The 21,020-nt window shown below is 36.8% G+C and overlaps 1 protein-coding gene across 1 annotated transcript; it reads left to right on the forward strand.

Moving 5' to 3' along the window:
• The first annotated feature begins 822 nt into the window (after positions 1-822).
• Positions 823-5,551, forward strand: LOC129892944 (two-component response regulator ARR11-like). The gene is made up of 6 exons (XM_055968450.1): positions 823-934; positions 2,356-2,505; positions 2,831-3,214; positions 3,383-3,459; positions 4,207-4,995; positions 5,492-5,551. The coding sequence occupies exons 1-6, from the start codon at positions 823-825 to the stop codon at positions 5,549-5,551; spliced, it is 1,572 nt and encodes a 523-aa protein (XP_055824425.1).
• Positions 5,552-21,020: the final 15,469 nt, after the last annotated feature.

Raw genomic sequence — 21,020 nt, forward strand, 5'->3', positions numbered from 1 at the left:
TATAATATATAATATTTTAGATGTTATTTAGCTTGATTGTGTTTTAATGCTTATTTTAATTAAAAAAACTAACAATTAAATTGATAATCGATATCTTAATGTTCTATAATAATTTAGTATATCTATAAATTGATAAGTCGAATCAATATCTGTGGCTCATATTAATTGCGAATACAGTGAATCCTACCGCTCAAAATTAATTCACTTGGTAACCTTAATAATTAACCTTCATTGTTGCTTAATGAATGGACAAACGGAGCTAAACGTTGTAAATTTGGACGGAAGTTATTTGGAAGACTAAAACTGCACCATTTTCCCAAAGAAGGACTATTAGTGCTCCCTACAAAAAGATGAGGATCATTTTTAGTCTTAAAGCAAAGATAAGGGACAATTTTGATCATTTTCTCCATTTAATTAACTAAACATTAAATAATGATTTCATCAAGAAAATATTTCCCTCCATATTAAATTCCTAAAAGGAAAAGTAGAAAAAAAACAAAAATATAACCTTGTCATGACTCAAAAAATGGAAAAAGACAAAAGTATAATCTTGTCATGACTCAAAAAAATTAAAAAAAAGGTCAAAATAATTATTGATATTGTTAACAATAATATGCATACTAGCTAGAGAAGGATGCTATATAAACAAGTTTCAAAGGGAGAGATCAATTCAAATTCGAGCTTCAACTAAAAAGTACAAAAGACTTATAAATATAATCTGCGTTCCTTTTATTTCTTGGATCTCGTCCTTCAAAGTATCTCCTCCTTGTTACTTTCGAAGAACAAGATCCTCAATCTAATCCCGAAGGATTAGATAATGCCATGGCTACTCCTTATCTTGGTATGACAAATGAAGTTTGTGTGTTGTTGATTGATCACGATAAAGAATTTGTAAGTGAGATGGTTGATTTGCTCAAGTCCTACGAATATAAAGGTAAATATAGATATCTCCAAAAAATTTACATAGAACTTAAGTTTGTTTTGATATATTTTATTTTTATATTAAATTTTGTTGATATGATGTTTGTTATCTCATTTTTTTTCATTTTGCATTGATCACTTTTTAGATTTCATTACTCGTATAGATCTTGAATCTCTTTTCCTTGTTGTATAACACTAGTTTTGTACTTGTTTATGTTTTTTTTACTAGTTCATAAATGATTCTCTTTTTTTATAATTCTTTTGTATGCTTATCACACACTCGATTATTTTTCTCTGTAGATCTGTATATGATTTTTAAAGACGGTGATAGTTTTATATCAATTTTTTTGTCATTTCAATTTCATCCCGATATCCCCTTAAGAGACATAGTTTATATTGATCATTTTATCTACTTAATCAACGTACATATGTGTTTTATTCTTGGTCTTTTTGTAGAAAAAAGAAAAAAATATATTCTTTGTCTATTGACCTAGAGCGACGATGAATTGGATGAAAAATTATTTAAATCCTTCAAATATAAGTTTTGATTAAAGTTTAGATCTTTGATTTTTACAAATCTATGTATAATCTGGAGAAAAAAACTATTTAGATCCTAAAGGCACAAGATTAGGACAACGAAAAGGTAGAGAAAGAGAGGACCTGATAAGAGTCAATTTGGCTATTATTATTGTTGACCTTGATATAAAAATTGTTTGTCTTTGACCTAATTTTCAAGAAGAAGAAAAAATCCTTTTTATTTTTCTGAAATAGTGTCCTCCGTCCTTTTCAATTCATATCTATGGTGCCAATGTATCTAAATAACAATTTAAGCATATTTTAGGGGCATCAATATGTTTTCTTTTTGTTTTTTTTGTTTGATTTTCCAACTATTTGTTAGTATTCATTGATTGTTGATTCATTAATCATTTTTGACTTGAGTTGCTTTGTTAGCTACATTTTGTATGTATCATATAGTATACATGACTTTACAAAGTTAAGGCTGCATACGCACAATCCTCTCCTGACCGCATTGGTAGAAGTTACTTTGGATATGTTATTATTGTAGTTATTGTGTGTTCATACAATACACATGTATAGAACAAGTAATTATTTTAGTAATAAATAAAGTAATAAATTAACATTAGAACATAAAAATTAATATGCATGACATAAAAAAGAACATTTTTATAGTACAATCTAACAGAAAAATAAAAGGAAGGTTTTTCTAGAAAAATATAATCTTTTGTCTTCTTATTTTAGAAACCTTTTACAAAGTTAATGCTTAAATAATTCCATAATTGTTTTATTTGAGATACTCCGACTAGAAAATACACCAAATTGAAATTTTCCAAATATTTTTGCAAACCCTTATGATAATTTTTACGCATAATTGTTTTCTTGTTCTTTATTGACTTTTAAAGTGTATTGATACAGTTAGGACAGCTGATATTGCTTCAGAAGGAATGTCAATGCTCTCCAAAGGAAAGGAAAAAATTGATGTGATGATTATCAATCTGAATTCACCTGACTTGCTTTCATTTCATCTTTTGGATCAAGCTGTGGCCTTAGATATAGTTCCACTTTGTAAGTATTTAAGTTTACTCTTCATTTATGACATTTATACACTATAAAAATGATTCGTTATCAAATCCATCATTAATTTATCTATAAATAACCCTTAGCTAAATAGATTTTGTTGATACTATGTCATCAAAAGGAATTAGCGATGGATTTTAATTTGTTATTTAGATACATAAATTCTACGGCGCTAATTCTTGCTTTTAGTGATACGATAATATTTTTTTGTAAGAATCTATTTTTATAATAGATAAAAACTGATTTAACTCTAACATAATGTTTACAATATGATTTAATTTTAATGATTAGTATTTTGAAAATAACAATGCAGGTGTATGTGATAAACATAATACACACTTAGCAAAGAAAGCTTTTGAAAGTGGAGCTTATCTATACCTGCAAAAGTCACTTCACCAAGAAGTTGTGAAGTACTTGTGGCAATTTGTGTTTCGAAAAAAAATACAAAAGGAAAAAGCTAGAGAAGGAGTAGAAAAAAACGGTGATCACATGCATGTTGATGATATTGATAGCAATAATATACATGAGACTTCAACTGATGTTGTATCTAATGAAAAGTGCAAATTGAGGAGTAAAAAAGAGACAAAATTGATTAATGAAGAAAAGAGACAGGTTATTGTACCGAAGACTCGCATTGAATGGACTGAGGATCTTCATAAAAAATTTGTGGAAGCTGTGAACCAACTTGATGAAGGCAGTAAGTTCACTTTACAATTATGTATGACTTCATACTTATAGTCATTGTCAACTTACTTGAGATTAAGACGCTCAAACTAATTATTGTATTTAATTCATCTTTCTTATCTTAATTTAGGGATGTATGTTAAATTAAAATGATCTTACATTGTTATGAATTTTTTTGTAGGATGTTTTCCGACTGACATTCTTGAGTTAATGAATGAGCCTGATCTTACTAGGTATCAAATAGCTAGTCATCTCCAGGTACATCCTTAAATTTTTTAAGTGGTGAATTATTTATGTAATATTTGTGAGTATTTGGTACAAGGAAACATTATTTATTTGAGAAGATATTTTCATGTAAAGGAATTTTTTTTTTGTACGCAAAAAACGTTTTTATGGGAAAAAATTGGAAAGTCATTTTTCGTAAAATAAGATTTTATATCACTTTCGCCAATGAACATTTAGACATTAATATGAACCATTAGTAGTTAAAACTTTTATTAAAAGAATATTCCACTCAATAATATCATCATCTATCTTCAGTTTATATCTTTTTAAGAGAGATTTATCGTTCACTTATTATATCAAACATCAAAAATATTTTCAATTGAAAGTAATGACTTCTTTCTCAAAACACACTCAGCTCAAAATTAGTTCAAATGATAAATATATCAATTTTTCCATAAATATCATAATTATATATCTACCACATGATTAGCCATATATCAAAGATGTTGAAATAAATTCTTGTAATCTTTTTAAACTAAGAAACTTTTGTGAACATGCAATTTAAAAATGCTTTTTCTTAGCTAAAACAATATATTATTTTATCTATTTATGAATTATGCGTGATATATATCTCAACTTGAATATCCTTTTTAAGTGTTGCAATTGTTCTTCCTACAACCTTTGTTCTCTTTATTTTTAGACAAGTATTCAACTATCGTAGTATGTGTTTTTTGAATTTATAATTTGCTTTTAATTATTTTTCTTTCTAACACCTCATAGAAATATCGTAACAAGACTTGGAGAGTTCCAAAGAAGAAAAAATCTACTCGTCACCCATCAGGTCAATTAGGATTCTCAAGTGGTTCTACACAAAGAAGTATCCTTAGAAAATTTGGGACGACGTCTCATGTTAAAATGAATGTTACAAATCTACAACAACAACAATATGACCCAAAAACCCAAAGAGGCCCATATATTCCATTTCTACCAAATAGCAATATTTTTTCTAGAGGAGAGAGTTCAACTTTGCAAAAGGTCTATCAACCACAACTTCAAGTTTATCCCAAATACCTCAACCCATTCGATACCCCATTTTTACCATCAGTCGAAACTAACAATGTTGTCGGGCAACAACGACAAAAACAACAGGTACCTTTATCTGAATTGTTGGGATCACAAGGATCAAATATTGGAAGCGCTTATTATAGACTTGGGCTAGAGTTTAACAATGAGATCCATCATTCTCAAAATGACTATGCCTTGGATGTAGCAACATATTCAATAATGTCGGATACAAATATTGGAAATGCGACAATTAATGGATTGGGAGTAGCAAATGTCAATTTTCAGCAATATAATGGTGAACCAAACATGTCTCAACCCAACAATATTGTCACTACATCACATGTGAGTGATACCCAAGGAAGTGATCCAAATGAGATGATAAATTGTGATGATTATTTTGATTTCAGTAATATGGATTTTCTCTTTCAGAATTTTGAACCTCCAAGCTTTAACCTATCCAATGAACATGACAATGAGTTTGATCAAGTCTACTCTGATGATATGGTTAGTGCTTCTATCTAAACTTTATTTATGTTGCAATGCTACTATTTATTTATCTACGTTTGTTATGATGAGAGTTGTTTATAAACAAATTATTTTCTGACGGATGACTTTTTCTTTTCAGATAGAATATTAATCTTGATATAAAATTTGATATTATGTTTATTCTGTGTTTGATTATTTATATTAGATTTCAAAATAAGTTTTTCAATCAAAATATTTGTGTAATATATTTATATCTTTATATGATGGGGGATTATACTCTTTAATATCCTTGTTTTGAATCAAACGATCCCTTAGCAAATCCGATAGTGTTTTGATGATTTTTTTTAGAAACTGACTTTCGTCCAAAAGTGAAAAAAGTCATTTTTCAACTTATTTGATGAACAAAATTCTTCGTAAAAAATAATGTTTCTACAACTGACTTATGTTTTAAAAATTTATCTTACCTTACACACTGTAATCTCTTATTGATTTTACCTTGAACCTACATATACAGGTGGCATCAAGTGTCCAATTTCCAGATATAACAAATTTTCCTGATGATTCTTCAATATGATCCAATGAAGGCTCTTTGTAGAGACAAAGTTGTTACCTCAAGTGGAAGTTGCATCTTTTTCTTTTTTCCTGAGACTATGTAGTATCATTTTAATTTTTTATAGTACTATGGATGGCAAAATTTAGTTAAATTTAAATAATTAAAAGTTTCGAGCAATATTCAAGATATATTAATTCAAATAAATATAATTGAATATTGAACTAATCCATTCAATTGTGCCACAAATGATGAGCTCACATTTCTAAAGGCACAGTTTGATGTCATTTGTCAAGTGACATGGCACGTCAAGACATGCGACAGAGGCAATAGGATCTTGACCTATGTGAAGGAAATTACACCTCTACTTAACCTCTTTGGATTCAACAACCCTCTGTGAAGGAAGATGGTTATACTTAAAAGAGACATATCTTCAGTTACATCGTGTGATGTGATCCAGTCAAAGATCAATATATGTAACAATCTATCTTATTCTTCATCATCCACAATAATTATTCAAGCAGCGTGAACCATTATATTGCTGGAAATTAGCATTTTATGTCAACCATTGTCATAAAATTACCTCTTTCATAAAACTCGTGAAAAAACAGAACTAAGTACAAACTTCTCTCACAATCTGGAGTCACTAATACAATCCTCTAATCATTTAGAATACAACTATAAGTCTCAAATATATCAAAGGAAGGAAGTTGACATGATACGAGGGATAGAAGAGATCTTTTAAGGTTGAGGATGTTCAAGGTAGCTACCTTAGCATCTCGAGAAGAATACTCTGAACATAACTACTGAGTAGCCCACTCACCACCCGCATCACAAGGTGCAAAAATAAACAAGCGTTAGTACATATCCATGTGTACTCAACAACCTCATTCAGTGACCCAAATCCAAAGTGATGGAGAGGATCGATCCTAAGTTGCCTTGTTCTGATACTCAACACAAATACTACCCACTTCATGTAACACTGACATAGACAAGCAACTAATGTCAACAACAACAAATATAAATCAAGTCCAGGTAGCTCAAATCACTGTGAATTCAAAATAAGAGTAGTAGAGTTACTTTCTGAATCACAAAATTCAACTCTCATATCACCATAACACCCAAGATGCAATAAAAATATAATGCAATACACCAACCAAGATCTATATATACCCACTGCCATATATAGTATATCTTGATTGGAACCACAGGGGACTATTGAGGTCCATATACTATTCAAAAATGACCTTAAACTATCTAAAAGTGACCTCGAACTGTCCAAAATGAGCTGAGACTCTTCCAAAAAGGACCCAATACACCCTGCCAAAAATAACCTTCGCACCACATTCATAATCAGCTAAGAAAAATCAACAATACATGATAATAGTCATGTAATGGTTCGATTTCTCAAGTCATGAGGATACCTACTATAATCCAACTATAGATAAGCTAACCCATAACCCAAAATTACACATAATGGATTGAATGGTAAAAACTATACAAGAATAAACAACTGCAGAAAATAATAGGATAATGAGTGGAAGCAAGCAAAATATATATACAAATCAAAAGATCCCTCCTAGAACCTAAAAGTCACAAGTATAGAGCAACGACAAAATGGATATAAGTCCCAAAAGTGGACCACAAAATCGAGGCTTGTCTCAAAAAGAAAAAGACTAGTCACTATATATAAAAGGAGATAGGTAAATCCAGGACTCCATCAACTTACCCTCACCTTCGGAACTGGACTGCAACAAGCTTAAATCAGCGCTAGTAGATAGTGTTCGGACCTATATCATGAAAATATATGCAGAGTGTAGTCTGAGTACGAAAAGAACAGGTACTCAATAGACATAATAGGCCGACTAAGCTTGAAAAGTAAATGCAATATGAAAAGTGGGAATAACACAAAAAGAAGGTCAAGGAGCATAATTATAAATAGGAATGCACAGGAATGTATAAAAGGACCAAACTTAAGTAACTTTCATGAATCAGATTTGGGTGTGATGACACTCGTCTATTCCACCAAGACGAGTCAGCCCAATTGTCTAAACAATTCAAAGTAATCAGAAATAAAAGTGGAAATGTAAAGTCTAACATGATATAAATAAGGATAAGAGAAAAGTAGATTCTAAACTACCCAAGACTTGGTGCCACATATACAAGCCGCTATTTCAAAAGAAATGAAGACGATACAAGTATAAATGTCTCAGTTCCTAAGTAGAACAAAACATAAAATAATGGACGTCGAGATTCTGCCGAAGAGATCAAGCTGCTACCTCTCAAGCATCCAGAAGCTCAGACTGATCAAAGAGTAACATGAGCAAGAAGTGTCGGGCTCAGATCCTACATACATATAGAAGCAAGGAGTGAGCACCAATAATACGGTACTCAGCAAAATGGAAACTAAACCCTAAGTAAAGCAGTGCGGAACATGGGTAGTCCTGACATCCCAACCAGAATTCTCCACAACTACATACCTGAACTCAGACAGCCCAAACTTTATAATTTATATCACAATTGCACTAGAATACTAGACAGTCAACAATAGAAGGCACAAATACATTCTCACCACTATACTCAAGAAAACACATATAATCATATATCATAATCAATAACAGGAATAAATGAATACAAATGCAATGTCAAATATCATGATGCATGTCTATCCTACGATACACATCCATTAATCACCTTAGATCAGAACCCATGGAGGCCTCACATAGACTATTTATCCACTGAAAATGACCTCGACCAATATTTGCTAGAAGAGAACTCAACCATAATATCCGCCAGAAGAGACCTCGGATGCTGGAAGAAACCTCGGCAAATCACCTCGATTGGTAGAAACCTTAGTTCCAATTTCAAGTACCTCACTCATATCATTTATTAGCTATCATAGATATAATATATGTACAAGTAATGAGTGAAAGAAGATAAATATTCACATAAAATGTCATATAGTCTATAATCACACAATACATCAATACCTCGTAAATCACAACACTTAGACAATTACCTCTATCTGAATTCCACTATCACACTTCAACTCATGTAATTTAATTCAATCTAATTACCCAATATACCCTAATCCACTCACAGAGAAAATATAAGGTTCAACATACTTACCAAAGGTTAGAATTCCACTTACCTTGGCCAAAAAGTCACGAACAATCTGAAATTACCACCTTCCCTCTCCAATGATACTCTAAATCACCATAATCTAATAAAATATATACTCGCAATCACATTCCAAATCTATTGACACTAAAATCAAGAAATTCGGGGTGAAAAGAGTAAAAGGGTCAAAAATCTCATATTGGAAATTGAACTTGGAATCAAATTATTTTTAGGTGAAAACATTCTCCAAGTAATAAGGAGTCTAATGGTGAAATCCTCTTTAAAAATGGAGTTAAAATGAGTTTAAAATCCCCATTTCTCCTACAAAAGTTCAGGTTCAAGAAAACACCAAAATCTCCAATTTAAAATCCACAATTTGAAGTTAAAACATGAAATTATTCAATGAAAATTAAGGGGAAGTGTTAGAAATATATTTTCCAATAGTTTCCCATAAAAAATTCCCTGGAAATTCTCCTCCACCGAAATTAGAATCTCAAAAATGGAGGAATTTAGCCCTAATCCCATCTTTTGGAAAAGACACTGTTCAGGGCTTTTTAACCCTTCGCGACCGCGACTCACTTACATCGCGATCGTGAAGGTCAAGCTCTCTCCTTCATCGCGATCGCATCTCTATACCTCGCAATCGTGAAGGTCAAAAGACAGGTGCCTCACGATCACAACAGGACTCCTTCTCGAACGCGATGAGTAATTGGAGGCACCAGCTGACAACAACAAGTTTCACAAGGCTAAGTCTCCATTCTATCGGAATCCCGTAAACACAAACCAGATATACAATCCCACTAATTTTGATATTTTGGGCTCAATGGAATCATGAAAATTTGAATTTGAGGCCTCTTTGACCCGAAATCACTAGTTTCGACACTTGAAATATCCAAAATACCCTCGGGACTTCTAAAAATTATAACAAAGACATTTGTGTTAGAATCACCTCCCAAAACCATTGAAACTATTAGAAATCCAATTTGAGCAACCGACCCCCAAATGTTGACCAAATTAAAACTTGGATCAAACGTTAACTGAATTTCCAAATTCAAACCTAAAATCCATGTTTCAACTTCAAATCTAATTCCGACAAATCTTTGAGCACAATTTCACATTCTGGAGTTGATTGAATCGACGGAATTCCATTCTGGAACTCGAAACTCTGGATGACTCTAAAACTCAAATTTTGACAATTTAAGCCTTTACAATCCATCTTTCAAGCAAAACCTCAACTTTTCACAAGATTTTCAAAAACTAACTTTCAAACCCAAACATAGGTGACTCGGAGAAACTAATGGGAGGGGTAAAATAGAAATTTTATCTAAAATACCAAAAATGACCTTCAAGGTCATTACATTACCCACTACTAAAAACTATGTTCGTCCTCGAACATAAAACAAGGGATATACCTGGAGTCTCAAAAAGATGGGTTTAATGGGCCGCCACTGGACCTTCATTGAATCTATTTCCTTAGTCCCCATCTTCCTGACATGCTTGTCCAAAATAGCCACAGGTTTCTCCTCATATGTCAAATCGGGCTCAACTCTACCGAGTCATGGGGAATCACATGAGACTCATTCGGAATATAGCACCGTAGCATCGAGACATAAAATACTGGATGTACAAAAGAGAGTCTAGGTGGCAAAGAAAGTCTGTAGGCCACTTCTCCCACTCGATCTAAGATCTCAAAAGGGACAATAAACCTAGGGCTTAGTTTGCCCTTCTTCCCAAACCTCATGGCACCCTTCAAGGGAGAGACCCTCAACCATACCTGGTCACCAACCATGAACACTAAAGGTCTAATATACCTATTAGCATATCTCTTCTAGCGACTCTGAGCTGTCAATAACCTATCTTGAATTAGCCTAACTCATACCATGGCGTCTCAAAGAAAATTGGTGTCTAGGCTATTCACAACCACAAAATCAAACTATCCAATAAGTGATCTACATCTCCGGCCATATAACGCCTCAAAAGAAGCCTTCTGGATACTAGAATGGTAACTGTTATTGTAAGCAAACTTTGCCAGAGGCAAGTGTTGATCCTACCGAGAATCAAAATCAATCACATATTTCTATAGCATATCCTCAAGCACCAGAATAGTCCTCTCAAACTGTCTATCCATCTAAGGGTAGAATGTGGTACTCAAATCCAATCAGGTACCCAATCTACATTGCACAGCCTCTTGGAAGTGATATGTGAATAATAAGCCCCGATCCGATATGATGGAAATAGAGACCCCATGGAGTCTAACAATCTGACTGATATAGAGCTGGGCCAATCTATCTGCCGTGAAACTAACCTTAACGGGAATGAAATGAGCCGATTTGGTTAATCAATCGACCATAACCCAAATAGAATCAAAACCTCCTACTGTAGTGGGTAAACCCACCATGAAATCCATCTTAATCCTCTCCAACTTCCAAGTGGGAATGAGCATCCTCTGAAACTCACTATTGAGTCTCTAGTTCTTACACTTAACCTGTTAGCATGTCAAATACTTAGACACAAACTCGACGATGTCCTTCTTCATACCACACCATCAATAGTGCTAACTCAAGTCATGGTACATATTTACTACTCCCAGATAGATAGAATATCGAGTGCAATGGGCCTCTTAAGTATCAATCTGACCAACTCACCCACCTTAGCCACATAAATGCGACTCATAATCCTCAAAACACCCTCAGAATCAAGCACTAGTTCCTTAGCTTCACCTCTTGTCACCTTATCCTGAATGAGGCACAACTTCTCATCCTTAAACTGATTATTTCGGATCTAATCCATCAAAGAAGAGCGAGCCTCTATGAAAGAAAGAACTCGGACCTCATTAGAAAGCTGTTATCTCACCAATCCAATGGCCAATCGCTAAAAATCTCTAGCCAAGGGTCACTCTTTAGGTCGAATAGCTGCAAGACTTCCCATACTAAAAGTTTTCCTCCTTAATGCATTGGTCACCATATTGGCCTTCTCGAGGTTATACAAAATAGTCAAACCATAATCCTTCAGAAGCTCAACCTACCTCCTTTGCCTCAAATTCAAGTCCCACTGGCTGAAGATGTATAGTAGACTCTAGTGATCGGTGAATATCTCACAATGAACCCTATAAAAATAATACCGCCATAACTTCAAAACAAAGATAACCGCCGCCAACTCTAAATCATAGGTGGGATAGTTTTTTTCATGAGTCTTTAATTGCCTCAAAGCATAGGAAACCACCTTTTCCTTTTACATCAACACTCCACCTAAGCCTACTCCCGATGCATCACAATATATGGTGAAGTCAACACCCTCCTCAGGCAAGGTCAATACGAGCATAGTAGTCAATAATACCTTGAGCTTTTCGAAGCTCTTTTCACACTCATCTGACCAATGAAATATCACATTTTTCTGAGTGATCCTAGTCAATAGAGCTGCTATTGTGGAGAAGCCCTGAATAAAACAACGATAATACCCTGCCAAACCTATAAATTTATGAATCTTTATAGCTGAGGTGGGTCTAATCCATACTTATATCTTCTTGATCTTAGCCGGATCTACTCTAATGCCCTCCTAGAACACCACATGCCCTAGGAACGCCATCAAACTCAACCAAAACTCACACTTGGAGAACTTGGCATAGAGCTTCTCCTCCCTAAACCTCTAGAGCACAATCCTCAAGTGTTGCACATGATCTGCCTCAGTTTTGGAGTAAACCAAGATATCATCAATAAGGATAATCACAAATGAGTCCAGATACGGACAAAACACGCCATTCATCAACTCTATAATTGTTGTTGGGGCATTAATCAGCCTGAAAGACATAACAAGAAACTTATAGTGGCTACAATTGGTCCAAAAGGCTTTCTTTGGAATGTCTGAAGGCCGAATCCTCAACTGATGATACCCGAGTCTCAAATCGATCTTAGAGAATATGGCCACTCCTTAAAGCTAATCAAACAAATCATCGATAAGGGGAAGAGGGTACTTATTCTTGACAGTCACCTTTTTCAACTATCTATAGTCAATACATATCCTTATAGACCCATCCTTTTTCTTCACAAATAACACCAGGGTACCCTAAGGCAAAACACTAGGGCGAATAAACCTCTTACTCAACAGATCTTGAAGATGCTCCTTTAGCTCCTTTAACTCAGCTGGAGCCATACGATAAGGAGGAATAAATATGGGCTTGAAGCCAGGCTCGAGTCTAATAGAAAAGTCAATATCCCTGTTAGGTGGAAGATCAATAGGAAATACATCCATAAACTCTTGAACTACAGGAATAGACTCCATAAAAGACGGCTCAATATCAATATCATGAATAAAGGCCAAATACGCCAAACAAACCCTATCGATCAATTTGGGCTTGAATATAAGATATAACCCTACTAGGATAGGAACCACTCAAACCCTTCCACTCTATTTATGGTCTACCAGGCATAACTAATGTCACTATCTTGGCATAACAATCAATAATAGCTCGATACAGAAATAACTAATACATACCAAAAATGACATCAAAGTCTACCATATCAAGGATAATCATGTCCACCCATGTCTTATAACCCACCAAGGATACAAGATAGGATTGGTACACTCAATCCACTACTAAGGGCTCTTTTACTGGGTAGAAACATACACAAGCACAGACATACGATCATATAGCAAGTCAAACCCAGAAGAGATATCTGTTGACATATATGAATAAGTAAAACCAGGATCAAATAACATATATACAAGGCGATGACAAACCGAAATAATACCTATAATGACTGCATCAGATGCCTCAGTCTTAGGTTTACTTGGAAAAGCATAACAATGAGCTCCCCGTCCGCTACCTGTCTGGGAAACATCTCTACTACCCTAGTTTACTAAGGCATCACCCGCTCTTCTACCTTCGGTACGACCACCTCTATCATACTGACCTCTACCACGACCCTGGGTAGGTGGGGATGAACCTCTGATTGGTGGCACCAAACCTCTGACTGGCACTGCTATGTAAGTATGGTGTGGACCTGAATGAGTCTAAATGGGGCACTATTAATCCATATGGTTTGGGGGTCCACACCCAAAATACAATCTCAAAATAGATGGATAATGTGGAGAAATATGAGGTATACTATAACCACCTCAACCCGTAGGCCTATGCTATGAACCGGATAAACCCTAACCCAAAATGTATGAACCGTGATAACCTTGTCCTTCTTCAAATACTAGCATAGAGGCATGATCCGTCCCTCTGCGTTGAAAGAAACTACCTTCTCTGTAGGAACCTCTACCTCTAGATAAGGCACTCGGACATTGTCTCAAATTATGGGCCCTCTTGGGGTCCCTAAACTCCCTCTTCTCCATCAAATCCTTCTACTTGGCAGGACTAACCACTGACTAAAAGGAGTCTCAATCTCTATATACCTAGAATACCAATTGCCTGATAGAATAAGTCAAACCTCGCACAAAGTGGCAAACCCTCTCAGTCTCATCGGGGATGATAGCGGTGGCATATCTGTCTTGCTGACAGAAGCAAACTTCATACTTAGAAACAGATATCCCATCCTACCTCAAGCTCTCATATCTAAGGCAGCTCTTCTCCCTCATACTCCAAGGGATAAAACGATCATAAAAAACACTGGTGAACGAGTCCCAAGTCACTGGAGGAGATCCAACTGGTGAATGACTCCCAAGTCACTAGAGGAGATCCAACTAGTAATAATCTAGAATATGTCGTCTACCACTCTATATATAATGAACCTCAAGGTCATTTTTGGAATTTTTGTAAAATAACCATTTTACCCCTCCTTTTAGTTGTCCCGAGTCATTTCTAATTGGTATCGAGTGTTGATTTTTAGAAAATCCTATGAAAAGTTAAGTCTTTGGAAATTTTGAGTTTTCATAAGCTTTAAGTATTCAAAAGTGGTATTTGGGGGTCAATCAAAGCTACAGATCTCGGAACAGAATTCAGTCCATTCCAATAGCTCCAAAATGGCAAAATTGGCTTAGGAGACTTTACGGAATCAGTTTTGGAGTTGTAACGAAGTTTTCAGGCTTGAGTTGAGAAATTGAGGAATTTTAAGCCAAGGTTTGACTTTGGTCAACTTTTGAAGTTTCGATGCTCGGAATGGAATTTCGATGACTCTATTAGATTCAGGAGATGGTTTTTGGTCTATAAGGAGTGTTGGTTGAATTTTTAGAGCTCCCGAGTCCATTTTGGTATTTTGAAGGCCTAAGTTGTTTAGTTGCGACTTTTCGAGTTTTGGGTCAACGAGATCTTGAATTCAAATTCTGATGGTTACGTCAGCTATGGAATGATCAAATTAGGCTAGTAGCACTATTGGAATGACTGTCGAGGCAATCAATATGAGTTTGGGGCCATTTGGCACTTTTGACTTTGAAAGTTAGCCTATAGTTGACTTTAGTTAACATTCTAGGAAAATATGCTTGAATGAAAATTTTGACAGCGCGGTTAGTTATAGAATGTCAATTTTGGTCTAAAACGACCCTTCATTCGCTTTCCAAGGCTTCCGAACTAATATCGAGGCCTATTGTGTATTGTGGCTTAAAATAACACTTAGATGTGGGATCCACTTTTTATTAAAATGATCTCGTATGGGAATTCTGAATGTGTCATTGAGTCCGGAACATTGAATTTAGTAGGATAGCATATCTGGTTTATTTTTATCGGATTCCAAACGAATCCCGAGCACCCCACAACGCGTTTTTGGGTTTTTTCTCCAACTTTAAAACCCTTTATCTTGAGTTATATAGCTCCAAAGTGGGTGATTCAAAAGACAAACCTGTGAGATATTTCTAGGAGAACGCATTGGAGACTTTGAAAACTGATTTGGAGCATTTGATTTAGGTAAAAAACTTTATTTTATTTACAGTAGTGTCCATTTTTGGATTGAGTTTTTGAAAAACTTTGCGGAGTTATTTCTTGGCCTATATAAACCTGATTTGGGTGATTCCGGAGGCTATATTGCGTGGAATTTTGATAAATACATCGTGGAGGTGTCGGAATATGCATTTAGCACATCGTTCGACATAAGAAATCAATTTTTAGCTGCAAATTTAGTATTTTTCAGAATTAAATTTTGTTGAATTTTGGAAGAGTGTATCTTGGTCAATATAACTCCATTTTGAGTGATTCTTGAGTCTAGATTGTGGGAATTTTTGTAAGAAACGTCATGGTATAATTTATTTTGATTGGGAGATTTTCGTTTTTGAGAAATCGACGCATAAAAAGGCTATCTTATTTGTTTTCTTATTTTGAAAATATGGAAATTGATTGTTTGATCGTCTTGCTTTATTTTTCCACCCGATATTGTGTTATAAATCTGAATTTTGAGCTTGGGGTGACGTTTGGAACCTCTTTTGGGGGTCAAATCTAGAATTTCGTATGCGGATCCCATAATTCCCATTTTAGACCCTAAAATTGGTCTGTCTTCAAAAATTATGAAATTAGTGTCTAAAACACCGTATCGATATTGTGATTCTATTTTTGATAGTTTGGCAGTGTTCCGAGGTCGTTCAAAAGGGAAAAGCTCCAACATAGTAATTTGAAACTCGCATGTTTAGCCTACAAGTAGGCTGCGGTTTTACCTTTCTTTGGGAAGTAGAATGTTTGGCATCATGGGATAAATTATCTGTGAGCATCCGAATACCAAGTCCCAGCCTCCGTTCTGAATTATCGAAGAGCATCCGGGTACTTAGCCTGGCCTCTACCGGCTTGCTAGTATGACGAGCATCCCGGTATCCAGTCTTAGCCTCGATCATACCAATGTATTACGGCGAGCATTCGGGTACCCAGTCCCAACCTCGACTGTACCAATGTGTTATGGCAAGCATCCGGGTACTCAGTCCCGGCCTTGGCCACTTTAAATATTTGGGCGAGCATCTGGGTCCCAGTCCTTGCCTCGAACCCTAAGTCACCCCTAGATCGATTGACTCTTAGAGATTCTTGGTTTGGAAATGATACAATACTTCAGTTTCTGATATCGCAGATTCTTGGTTCCTAGCCTTTGTAGTTGTAGTTATTCTGTGTACTTGGCGGGCTTATGGGAGTTCATCCGGGTTTTTATTTAACTTACACACGAGTGTCCCGACTAGGCTTATGGGGGTCTAGTTGGGTATAGTTAGTTATAGTTCTCATAGGTAGTACTCTTTTCTCTTTTTATTCTTATGTTGACTCTTATTTAGGCTATTCCTTTTTTTCATATTATTTTTACCATTTCTACTCAATTGGCCTATAATGCCTACTGGATACCTATTGTCTTGGTACTCATACTACACTTTGTATCTACTTTCATGATGTAGGACCGAGAACCAGCTACCACCGTGGATAGATCGAGCCTATTGCATTCAGCTTTGGAGACTAGGGTGAGCACTTGGCATTTTTGGATCATTCTTGTCTCCTTCGGTATGGATGGCCCGTCTTTTGCCTTTTGAGACTAGTCAGTTGTTACATATATTTTTGGTCCACTTTCGGGACTTGTGTTCGTCTTTTATTTTATAGAAGCTCTATACTTGTGACTTCCAGGTTCTTAAAAGGATCTTTAGTTGTTTAAATCATGTTTTGGTTTACTTCTGCTTATTCATTCTGTTTACATTTATAATTTGTCACTCTTATTTTGTTTCTTCCCTCAAACCCATTACTTGAAGTTTCGGGTTGAAGAGTTGGCTTACCTACTGGTGGGTTATAGTAGGTGTCATCATGACCTAAGGTATAGGGTTGTGACAAGTTGTTATCAGAGCCTCAGGTTCATTGGTCTCACTTGTACAGAGCTAACGTCTAGTAGAGTCTCATGGATGGGTGCGGAGACGTCTGTAACTTATCTCTGGGAGGCTACAGGATGTCATTAGGAACATTCTCTATGTTGTATTATTTCATTCAGTGTTGTATCTTATTGATTTCATGAAATCTAATTTGTTCCATTCTTTCCCAGGGATGGTTTGTACGCGCGGTACTACTGGTCATGATAATGCACCAAGGACTAGCAAGCATGGAGGTTGTCCTTGTGAGATAGGTAGGGGAACAGCACCAACTCCCGACCTGGAGATAGAGCCGAAGCTAGTAGAGGAGCATCAGGACGCTCTTATTTCTACTCAGCCAGAGGGACCACCACCACCAGCACAGCCCCCAACTATACCAGTTATGACCCCAATACTACAAGAAATGATTATGCAGCTCCTCACGGATATTGGGGTTGTACCATAGGCCCTAACCCTAATAGTGGTCATAACAGCACCATGGGATCCACCCGTTTAGCCAACACCTAAGGATAAGCTGCCTTCACCAGTTGTTGCACCCCCGCCAGCAGTTTCAGAGGGTGTGATGTCATTATAGGATCAGAAGATATTAGGGGTATTTCAGAGGCTGTCACCCCCGATATTTTCTAGAGCCATTGGCGAGGATGCCTTGGAGTTCTTGACTACTTGTCAGGAGCATCTCCATTCCTTGGGTCTTGTGGAATCCAGTGGCGCTGATTTCACTACTCACCAATTTAGAGGGGTAGCCAGACAGAGGTAGCGCTCTTATTTGCAGTCTAGGTCAGCTGGGTCACCACTATTGATATGAGACCAGTTCTTAGAGGCTTACTTGACTTGATACATCCCTAGGAGTGTTAGAGACTGACTCTAGGATCAATTTACTTAGTTAGAGAAGGCCACATGACAATTAAAAAGTACGAGGCCAGATTTCATCAGCTTTCCCAACATGCTACTATGATTCTACCCACTGAGGAGGAGCGGGTATGATGTTTTGTGTGCGGATTGAGACCTTACCTGAGGTTGGGGATTGAGGACTTGGTTTCTGTGGGTCGCTCTTTTTTGGATGTGGTGGATCATGCCTGCACAATCAAGATTATTTATCGTCAGGCCCAAAAGGGATGTGATAAGAGACCCAGGCATCAGGGTAGCTATAGTAGGTCCTATTCTAGAGGCCATGATAGTTTTAACAGGCCCCGCCATCAGTTCCAGCAAGATAGGTACCAGTAGGGTCAGTCCAACCGGCCAATTTAGGCCGTCCTGCCAGCATTTGAGGGTAGTCAGCCCCGTTCGGAGGGTTCCACAGCAAGGTAGAGCTCGAGGGGATCAGGTCCACTTCTTTCCTACCTCGGACGAGTTATCATGGGTCGTTCAACTTCAGGATACTTTGATTGTGGCTCATTAGAGCACTAGGCTAGGAAGTGTTCCGGTCGAGCTAGACCATTGGCAATAGCACCACCTCTACTAGAAGGTATAGATCGGGGTCACGACCATGGCGATGGTTATCAGGGTGTTTGGGGAGGTTTTTGGGGAGGCAAATCTGGTGGTAGGGCGAATATTCGTGGGGGAGGCTGACAAGGCCCCTTCTATGCTGCTCCAGCGAGGGTAGAGGTTGAAGCATCAGATGATGTTATCATAGGTACTATCCATATTTGTCAGAAGACTGCTTCAGCTTTATTTGATCCAGGTTCCATATATTCCTATATGTCTATATATTTTGCTCCACATCTAGTAGTGCTTATGAGTCACTTGAGGTCCCGTTGTATGTTTCAACCCCGATAGGGGATTCTTTAGTAGTGGATAGGTTTGTAGATCCTGTACATTGACTATTCAGGGGCATGAGACTCGGGCAAATCTTATTTTACTTCATATACTGGACTTCGATATTATTCTTTGCATGGATTGGCTATCCCCTCATAATGCGGTTTTGGACTATTATGCCAAGACCGTTACATTAGCCATGTCTGGTATTCCCCCGGTCTTGTGGTAGGGTGTTTATAGTCGCTCACCGACTGGGATCATATCATTTATACGGGCCCAGCGACTAGTTGCATTTCGGTGCTTGGGGTACTTTGCATATGTCCATGATGTGTCTAGTGAGGCCCCTACTATTGATTCAGTCTCTGTGGTTAGGGAGTATACTAATGTCTTCCCTAATGACCTACCTGGTCTATACCCAAAGAGAGATATTGACTTTGCCATAGATTTAGAGTCAGGAACAAAGCTAATTTCTATACTACCTTATCGTATGGCCCCGCAAAGCTCAAGGAGCTCAGTGTGCAGCTTGAGGATCTTCTAGGTAAATGCTTTATTCGCCTGAGTGTGTCATTGTAGGGTGCACCCATCTTGTTTGTTAACAAGAAGGGTGGGATTATGCGGATGTGTGGTTATTACAAGCAGTTGAATAAGGTGACAGTGAAAAACTATTACCCCATACCTTGTATCGATGATCTATTCGATCAGCTTTAGGGTGTGACCATGTTTTCTAAGATTGACTTGAGGTCTGGCTACCACCAGTTGCGGGATTAGAGAAGCCAACATTCCTAAGACTACTTTTTGGACTCGCTATAGCCACTAGGAGTTCCTTGTGATGTCTTTTGAGCTTACCAATGCCCCCGCAGGTTTTATGGACCTTATAACTTGAGTATTCAGGCCTTATCAAAACTTTTTCATGATTGTATTCATCGATGACATACTAGTATACTCGCGGAGTAGGGAGGAGAACGCGCAGCACTTGAGGGTTGTGCTCCAGACTTTGAGAGATCAATAGCTTTATGCTAAATTCTCAAAGTGCGAGTTTTGGTTGGAGTCTATGGCATTTCTGGGACACATGGTGTCCATAGAGGGTATCAGAGTAGATCCGGCGAAGATTAAGGCTATTCGTGGTTGGGCTAGGCCCACATCTGTTATGGAGATTTGAATTTTTTTTGGATTGGGTCGATATTATAGACGATTCATCGAGGGTTTCTCAACTATTGCAGCATCATTGATCCATTTGACTCACTAGGATATTCCCTTTGTGTGGTTCGAGGAGTGTGAGTTAAGCTTTCAGAAGCTTAAGGAGTGTTCAGTTCTAGAACATCAGTTTCATTTTGAGTTCTTGGTTTTTCAAGTTGAGGTTAGGATTTGGGACTTTACGCGAGGTGTCCTTATTTTGGTTGTTTTTATCCTTCTATGTTCAGATAGAATATATAAATCCTTCGAGGTTGGTGTTATATGGTTCGGTAGGCAATTTTCGAATTGCATTAAAGGTTTTCAAGATAGCTAAGGACTGGTAAAATGCCCTTAGTGGCTTGGAGAAAAGGATTCGAAAACATAAGACAAGTATTTGGAATTTTGGGTGAGTTGTATCTGCCATGGTCGTGTATTACTCAATTCGGTGGTTTTGGTTTATTTTGGTTGTCCTCAGTTGAAATACAGTGCTTTGGGTCAAGTTCGGCCTAAACGAGCGAGAGTTGGAGCCCAAGAAAGGATTGGAGGAGTTTTTGGAGTTAGAAGTGAAATTGAGGATTTTCCTCTTAGCCTAAGTTCTGTGATGGCGTTGTTAGATTCGAGAGGGTGTACGAGGTTTAGGCAAAGCATGCAGGCCCAAAACCCCCATCCTTTCGTGCCTGTAGACAGTGACTGT

The sequence above is a fragment of the Solanum dulcamara genome, chromosome 6 (assembly GCF_947179165.1).
Source record: "Solanum dulcamara chromosome 6, daSolDulc1.2, whole genome shotgun sequence".
In the NCBI taxonomy this organism is placed as follows: Eukaryota; Viridiplantae; Streptophyta; class Magnoliopsida; order Solanales; family Solanaceae; genus Solanum; species Solanum dulcamara.